Source organism: Alligator sinensis, unplaced genomic scaffold, assembly GCF_000455745.1.
Source record: "Alligator sinensis unplaced genomic scaffold, ASM45574v1 scaffold169_1, whole genome shotgun sequence".
Classification (NCBI taxonomy): Eukaryota; Metazoa; Chordata; order Crocodylia; family Alligatoridae; genus Alligator; species Alligator sinensis.
Genome location: NW_005841924.1, coordinates 232,922 through 242,169, shown reverse-complemented (window position 1 = coordinate 242,169; position 9,248 = coordinate 232,922). Strand labels below are relative to the sequence as shown.

The following is a 9,248-nucleotide window of genomic DNA, read 5'->3' as shown; positions in this document are numbered from 1 at the left end:
AGCAGGAAGAAAAAAACAAGGTAAAAAGGATATTTCACAGGCATTTAGAGCACTAAAGAGCAGACCCACCTGTGACTAAAAGGAGATTTTTATTTTCTCCCGAGTACAAATATGTAGGATGTGAGAAATGCTTTTTTGCCTCCTGTTTATTTGGGATACTCTTCTATAGTGCTACCTGAGAGCTACATCTTCTAAATCAGGAGGCAAGAACCCTGGCATACTGTGTCAAGAAATTATTTTTATGGTAAGATCAGCGAGAGAGTGAAAACAGTTTGCCTATGGCAAAATAGCAGTTCCCTTTAAGAAAGATTAATTCAGTGTATGGCAAGAAAACCAGGGAGCCTTTTCTTCTGGAAGCAGAGGGACAGCGTGATTGAAGTGATCATTTCCATTCCTTCCAACTGTTATGCAAAGTGATAAAATCAGCACTTATACCAATCCTGGGTGTTGGCAGTGCATGCGCAGGGGCAGCAGCTGACAGTGGAAGCCATGTAGTCAAAACAAATTGGTGCAAAGTCTCTTCCCATCACTCCATCGTAGAGTCATAAAATAGCAATATCACACTTAAATCCATGAACTCTTCAGTCTTCATTCTATCATGAAACCATAGAAACAGCTTAGGGGTGAATGTGGTAGTGCACAGAAATATAAAAAGAAATTACCAGTGTGATTTTTACTTCAGAAGGTGTTTGTCCCCCTTCCTCATTTCAACTCATGGTTCAATTTTCTTTTCAGGCAGGTAACTTTATGCTTGGCAGTCATGCTGATATACTTGAAGACATACACCATTATTCTGAAAGCCTGCCCAAAAGCATAACTGAGCAGTTCTGTACTCTGGGGTGTCAGTGGTGCATGGGGCAGTGGCAACAGCTGGCAGAGGCATAATAGAGCAAGCCATTGCCGTGGACATCAATGCGGAAGCCGTCACTGAAATGTGTGTCAAGCAGTGATTTAAAAACTGAAATCCTGCAGTAAAAAAAGGAGGCAGGAGGTTTAGCCTCCTGCAGCAGCTGTTTTCCTTGGGAGTAAACCTTTTGTCAGCACCAGCCCCACAGTTTCTGCTTTGCCCATCCCAGCCGTCTCACACCCAGCACTGCACCACTGGAGCCATTGCATAGAAGGTGCAAGGTGTTGGAGGAAGGGAGGCCAGAGGACGAGGAGGCCACCTCCTCCTCTTAGGAGGCACTTTGGGCTTGTGTTTCACTCTCCCATTCCTAGTTAGGTTACTGGTCTCAATGGTTTCTGTTATTCTACTTAATTTTATTTAAATGAAGGGTTACAGAAAGGGTAAACTGAAAATGTAAACCCTTGCTTATGCAATATAAGTAGTTATTTGAAATGGTTGAGCAAAAGATTAAGTTTCAGGTGAAAATTTTCATGGAAAACATAAAAGCAGGTAAAAATGTGATAAAAGGAGCATATTTTTAAAGTAGCGAGAGACCTCTAAATCCCACTTTACTTGAACATGCCTACTCAAAGAATAAATTAAATCCAAACATAGTAAACGTGATAGCTAAACAGCTCATAATTCCAATTGCATAACTTAGTTTATAGATAAGGAGGAACCACTTACAGACCAACCCGTGGATCAGAAAAAACAGAAATTCATGACCTTCACTATCTTGCACATCACCTTATTTGCTATATTACTTTTTAAAAAATCAGTTTCTAATGAAAATAAAAGCAGATGCAAAATAATAGTTTAAAAAGTTCTTATACTTGTCATTGTTTAATGGCGAAACAGATCAAATAATGGATAATAAATAGGACACTAAAATATTCATTCCCTTTTTGCTTCAGTCTTTACATACAGTTGTGACTAGGTACTGAGCACAATTAAAATTAGCAACAAGAAGGTAGAATAAGGGAAGAGCAGGGTGAATAATATTTAGATAAGTTATATGTCTTCAAGTCAAAAGTGCCTGATAAAATTCACCTATGGAATCAAGTGAAGCAATCTCTGAACCATTAGCAATTATTTTCAAGAATTCATGAAGAATTGAGGAGGTACCAGAAGGCGGCAGAAGGGCAAATACAGCGTGTAGCTTTAAGAAGAAGGTGGAGGTGGGAAGACATGCCCTAGGGATATACAAACCAGCCAGCCTAACCTCAGCACCCTGGGAGATTCTGGAACAAATTTATTACATTTTTAAAGTACTGAGAGCATAAGGAGACATTAAACAGCCAACATTTATTTGCCAAGAAATAATTCTGTCAAACCAGTCTCCTTTCCTTTCTTTGACCCAGTAAGTGGGTCAATGAGTCAGAGGAAAGCTGTTGATGTGACACATCATGACTGTAGTAAGGCCTCCATAGACACCGTCCTCCATAACATTTTCACAAGCAAAGGAAGAAGATATAATTTAAATGAAACTCCTACAAAGTAGTTTTAAATAAACTGCTGTCACACTGCAAAGGCATCAAGCTGGGGTCTTTGTTGGATCTGTTACTTTTCAATATTTTCATTAACACTTGGATAAGGGGGTGGAGGATACACTTACAAAATTGGCAGAGGACACCAAGCTGGGGACAGTTCTGAGCTCTTTGATATTCCAGTATTAGATATTCCACTATCTGGTATTAGAATTCAAAATGATGTTGGTAAATTGAAAAATGATCCAAAATCACTTTGATTAATCTCACTTAAATGCAAAGTGTTACACTTCAGAAGGAAAAAAAATACAAAAATGGAGAGCAACTTACTAAGCAGAAGCATTGCAGAAACGAATCTGGGGGTAAGAGTGGACCATGAATTGAATAATAGTCAACAGTGTGATGCTTAAGTCAGAACTGGAAATATTACTGAAGGATATGTTAACCAAAGTTTTGTATTTATCAGAGGTGATTATTTTGCTCTACTTTGTTCTGGCGACACCTCAACTGGAACACTGTTTCCAGTTGTGGGAATCACATTAAAAAAATATAGACGATTTAGAGGGAGTCCAGGTGATACCATCAAAAATAAGAGGTTTAGAAAACAAACATAGCTTGTGGAAAGTTTGAAAGAAGTGGGTTTGTTCAAAGGTAGTTGCAAAAAGGATGTGAATCAGTTACTTTCCGTATCTCTGAGGCATAGGACAGTAAGTAATGTGTTTAATTTGCAGCAAGAGACGCATATATTAGAAATTAGGGGAAAAAAATAGCTATAAGTATGGGTATGCCTTGGAACCAGGCTACTTAGGGAGATTATAAAATCACTGTCACTAAAGCTTTTAAGAAAAGGTTAGACAAATCTAGAGAAGACCTAGGAAACTTGATTCTACCTCAGTCTCTTAGACTAAGTACAGACAGTCAAAAAGCCCAAAGCTAAATTGATTCAATCTTCTCAGGTTAGTCTAAGATGTGTAGATTGAACCAATAAGCAAGTGAACAGACATTCACTTTTCATTCTTGAAAGGCAGCCACATGCCTGCAGTGGCTCAGGTCAGAAGCTGGAGGGCGCTAGAGCAGACAGCTTGGAGCCAAAGCTAGCCCACCCACCCTGCAAGGGGAAGTTTGTGGGGGAGGTACAAAGCGACCTGGGATGCTAGGGGACTGTGGGTTAACTTGAATCTAGAGGGGATCTGGGACACAAGTTCAATAAACTGATTTCATCCAAATCAGTTAAGTCTGATACTGCATCCATCCAGGTTTATCTTAAACCAGCTTTCGCCATTTTGAAAGCTTTTTATATGTACCGAATTTCTGTTGTGTTATGCATTTGAACTGGTTTCTGATCACTTATATCAGTTTGTGTGTAATTTCTGTCCCTAGCCTTAAAGTCCAGTCTAGTCCTCCATTTCTATTATTTAAATATCAAAAATTAAAAAAAATAAAAAGGTGTAGCTGGCATCTATAATGAGAGTCCTGTTTACTAGGCTTGACTGTTTCAAAACGTTTGGTGCAATTTGCAAGGAATTGTTGGAATATTTTGGTAAGTAGACTGTTTCTCATTGTATGTTTCTTTTTTCTTCTATCTCTTCCCTCTTTCCTCCTCTTCTTTTTCTTTTCTTTTTCCTTTTGTTGCTTAGTGTTTGTGACACAGATTGGTGTTACATATACAGCTGATATATATGTTTGTCTGACTTCTTTGTATTTCATCAAAACAAATCAACAACTATTTTTTAAAATGTTAAAAAAGGACACATTTGAAAGGAATTTTCTTTCAGTTCCTTTTGGAAGCAATGTGCATATTGCTGCACCTGTTTCTTAACAAACAATAATTATGCCAGGAAGCTATGATTACAGCTAATGGATCCTCTGAAAACAGACTGCTAAGTTTGTTGCTTACTTTTGAGAGTAGTCCCTTTGGAGTAAATGTGACTGCTGAATGGGGGCTACTTAATATAGTGTGCAGGGTGAGGCCCACTGCTGGAACTGAGCATTGAGATTGATACACACATTCAAATTTCATTTTTAATCGTTTATTCATTTAAATTTTCACAAAAAGGATATCTAAGCTTCTAAGTTATTTTAGAGATGGTGGTAATACTCAAATGCAGCCATATGGTCAATATAGTTTCTTATACTACTAACCTGCCTATGTTAAACTTTGTGAAATGTGAAAAATTAATTATTTCAAAACTCTACCAACAGCATCCCCCCCACCTTTTCCCCAGCAAGCCCCTCTTCCCATCTGCAACTTTTCTTTAAAGAAGGACTGAAGGGGTCCTTCCTGAGAGAGGTTTGTGGGTAGCTCTGAAAGTGATGTAACTGGTAATAACCGAGTACATTCCCCACATGGCCAGAAACCACCACAGGAAGGTTGGTTGATGAAATACAAAGGAACAATCCACGTCTGCAGCAGGGTTACCAGCTGGCTGAGAAATGAAGAAAGTCACTGTGAAACACTGAAAGCCGTGTTACACTGTTACTTTTAGTTACAGTATTTCCAGTGTACTGACAAAACTCTATACAATATAAACTGGCCTGGTTGCACAGTACCAACTGCAATAGTGCCCTGATACTGTTTGGGGCCATTGGGCATTCTGATGATGATTTTGCTCTAACTTATTACGTTGTAAAGCAGGAATAATTTCAATTCAGAAACAGCAATTTTATTATAACATTGAGGTAAGTAAAATCAGAAATCAAGCCCATATATTTTAAGCCAAAAGGGCAAAATCCTCTGTTGGTGTTATTCCATTGTAATTAATTTAATTTTAAAAGCAACTCTGATGCTAATGCATCTGGGCCAATTCTCTGTAATCAGTGGAGTTACATCTGCAGAGAATTTAGCCTATGAGCTTTAGAATCACCTTACAAGCCTCTAGAGAGAGTCTGGACATTAAATTTAGTCCCAAATAAGCCAACCATAAGACCACAATGACAATAATTTTCTTAAAAGTTCATTCAATAGCACAAATGAAATGCCATGGCTTAACCTTTTTCATCTCTCTGTAAATTAATGATGTCAAACTTAATATTTTATATTTGCTCACTTCTCCTTTTTCAGTTTGCCTGTGGTAATCAAGTATTCTCTCTCATATCCTTTCCAAATATACAAACATTTAAAATCCATTGAATCATCAGTTCTCTGATGTCAGTGCTCTCCAGGACTCCTATTAATAAACCATGGATTTGGCACTGAGAAGGCCTGATGGTGATAAAGATAAAGTTGTAATGACTTTAATATGTGTTTGTGAAGTATAACAGTAAAGCCTTCTGAAGTATAAGAGTAAAGCTCCTAAGCCTTTACAATAAGGTTGCTAAAACTAAAAAAAAAATCGTCCAAGAGGAAACTCATTTATAACTTGGCTAAAATATTTTTTAAAAGAAAACTGAAAAATCATCCATAATAGACTAATGATTTCTTTATATGGGATGGGGAGAGGAAGTGCACCTCTTAAATCTAAAATGAGATCATGAGGGCCCAACCGTATTCCCTTTGAAGTCTATAGGAATTTTGAAACAGGCTTCAGTGGAAGCAGACCCATGGCCTTCCTCCTCTACTAAGAAAATGAGGACCTTTTTAAAGAGAAAGATTACATTTTCCCTAAAAAAGTAGTATGTGAGCAATTCTTATGAGAACTAGTACTTTACAACCAAAAAAAAAAAAGGAGAAGTACAACGTCATTTACAATAAATAGCTACATAAATAAATATATCTAGAGAGACACAATATCAGGTCATTTATCCATCTAGGCCCCATCCCTAGCCTCAAAGGGCACTTTTACATGCTCTCCTACATGTGCTAATTAGAAGGCTCCAGCATGCTGCAGCATCTCATGTATTTTCAGCATCCCTGTTGAACAAACTTTAAAGTGCCCCCACTACCATTTTGAAATGGGGGACGCTGAATACATGAGACACTGAGGCCATTTTAATTAGAGTGGCTCCTGGGAGCTGTTCTAATTAAAACACCCCCCACTCCATCCTACCCCACCCCAGAGTGCATGAATAGGTGCCCAAAGGGCATTTCCATGGCATTTCCAGGAATGGGAAATGCTGCCATGAGACACGTTTTTCCCAACTCAACTGCTCTGTGCACACTGCATATTAAAAAGGTCACATGGCCATATCATGGGCAGCTTCATGACATTCCTAAGTGGTGCACACTGAGCTGCAATGAGAAGACTAGAAGCATTTTCCCGATGGCGCTCCTTAGCACTGGCAAATATAGAGAAGACATGCTCTAGTGATCAAAGCCTGATGGCAAATGTGAACAGACAGCTGCTATTCACCTGAAAAACCAGATGTTCTCTTCTCATCCCAGATACCACCAATTGCCATTTATGGATATTTTCTATTACTCTTTCTGTTCCGCCGGAATAAGTTTTCTACTTCATGAACCATTCACACTTGACTATGGGGAAAAAGAACTGGAGAGAAGTCCCCTATAATATCCTAACATTCAACTACACCATTTTGCTGCTGTGCATTTGCCATAAATTTGCAGCTCATTTCGTTCTTCCTGTCTCATGGGTCCCTGTGTAATACAACACCCCAGTATGATGGGTCTGTCATTAGGATTTCCAATATGAGAGAATCAGATCTATTTCATTTATTAAATGAAAGCTGGAATTTCAATATAATTTTACGACTCAGGAGCTGGGGTTAAAGGCAAATGCCCAAGTTGCCTGTCTCTAGACCCTTTGAAAGACTAGGCTATACGGAGGATCCTATGGGTCTGATCTGGTCCACTTGCTCTTGTGGGGCTTTTATGATGTTACATCACTCAAGGTGGTACAATGTCAGACATAATCAAATACCCTATCATCTGTAATTGCCCAGATCTGATTCTTCAGAAGACTACTGGATATTTCTTCAATATACAGGAGGAACAAATATGGACACTGTTACATACACTCCTTCAAGGGGTGCAGTTCACTCACTTCTCCTGCAGCCAGCATGTGAAAACCATAGCCATAACTGTTCAATCTGTCCTAACTGTGACCTACTCTGGAGTACTGTTCAACATCAGAATAACAGGTGGGAGCAGTTCCTATGCTTCACTGAGTGTAAAGATTAGGAGTTGTATTAGTTCTTCCTTAAAACTATCCAAGGTGGGAGAGGCTGCTTCCTACCCTCCTACAGTGCTGTCATAAAGGCGAGCGAGAAATTGACCCTGAACTTCTAACACAATTGCATGTTTTCTGATTGTATTGAAAGGTGGACCTAAAACTTACAGTGCGGACTTAAATTATCAGGCACTCAGCTTCATAAGATATCTACGTTCTATCACAAATCTATATTTGAATTTCATTACAGTTGGTTAGTTACAAAAAATAATACATCTTAAACTTGCAGGAAAACCTTTCCTTTAGTAACACTATTACATCAAAAATGCAATATTCTCATCAAACTCCAAACAGGGTTACTAAATTTCAGTCCAGAAGGAACTTATCATTTCAAAGCAGTTAAAGATGCTCTTACTGATTTCTAGACCAAACTGTTAATTTTAATAGTAATGGCCATTTATGAAATGTATGGATATTTTGTTGCATAAAAAAGGGTATAAAATAGGAAATCAAGTCACACAGATGCAAAGCCTAGTATCTGCAATATATTATTAATGCTGGAGGGTTACCATCTGGACAACTTCATATAATAACACATCTGCATTGCTGGTAAATGGCAGCTCTAGCATCTGGATCATATTATTCCAAATTTTCCTCTTCCACCCATCATAGTGAGAGGAATTTCCTGACAAATCAGATTGCTGCCCAAAGGTAAAATGTTTTTCTCATTATTGTGCTTTAAATGAGCTTGCAAAGACCTGGAAGTGAAGTCAGCATACGTATCATAGACAGCTTTCACATTTTCTAATTATACAGATTAACCAACTAGTCACACAAGTACAAAATGAAAAATGAATTTTTAAGATTTGCCTCAATTATTTTTTTGTTGTGAGTAAATAAGGGCATATACCACAAACAAATGCAAGGGCATTTTTGTGTTAGCTCTTCTATCTTACAGCATGTGGTGAAAACTGCATACATAAAGAAAACAACTGTATAATAATTAGATTTATTATGACAGGCTGACCTTGCCAGAACTTGTTAACTTGGCAACAGAAGCTAACAGCCTTTCTAAAAGTCAAGTTTCTTTTGATGTAGCCATATTTAAATTCTTAAAATGTGTACATGAAAGCAGTAATTAATCAGCTATGTGGTTTTTACATTTTAATTTTAATATGCTTATACTCTATTGTCCATTGGAAACTGGCAGAGATTTCTATATTAACCAAATCAAACAATCATGTTCTCAAGCATAAATTCATTATTAGTTGTAGAAATCAATGATATATTAAGTATGCTACTTCATTTGTCAATGGTATTCCAAAGTGCTCATTACATAACAACCTCACAACAGATGATTTATGACCAACGGGATGGATGCTCTCTACATACAGTCATACATGATCAGAAACAGGCCCTTGTGTCTAAAATTATTTGAAGACAAATATGCCTTTTCTGTCCTGTGTATTTTTAAACTTTATGTTGCCAGAGTAGAACATTTCTTTTTTATAACTTCTTATTTACTGAATTCTAGTCAATGGATAACTTCCAGCCATAAGCAACTGTTATTTTAGAAGGCATTTCAGCATCTAATAATCAGATTCTTCTTTGGAAAAAGGCAAAGGGTTAAGATATAAACAAGTTCTCTCTTATCTATATATGTAGTTATATATGTGTATATTTCACTTTAAGATACTGAGCTTGATTCTCCACTGTGCTACATTAATTTACATCAACATCGGCTTAGTCATACAAGTGTAAAACTACTGTAATCAAATACAGAAATAGGCTATTTCCATGTTGAATGCA

The 9,248-nt window shown here is 37.6% G+C and overlaps 1 protein-coding gene across 1 annotated transcript in view; it reads right to left on the bottom strand.

Annotated features, from left to right (window-relative positions):
• The window catches only part of RNF175 (ring finger protein 175), a 24,541-nt gene that overhangs the window by 11,476 nt on the left and 3,817 nt on the right, over positions 1-9,248 (bottom strand). The window contains 5 exon segments of the mRNA XM_014517739.1: positions 436-544; positions 547-593; positions 1,474-1,568; positions 4,623-4,742; positions 4,745-4,795. Coding sequence (XP_014373225.1) covers positions 436-544; positions 547-593; positions 1,474-1,568; positions 4,623-4,742; positions 4,745-4,795 — 422 coding nt within the window.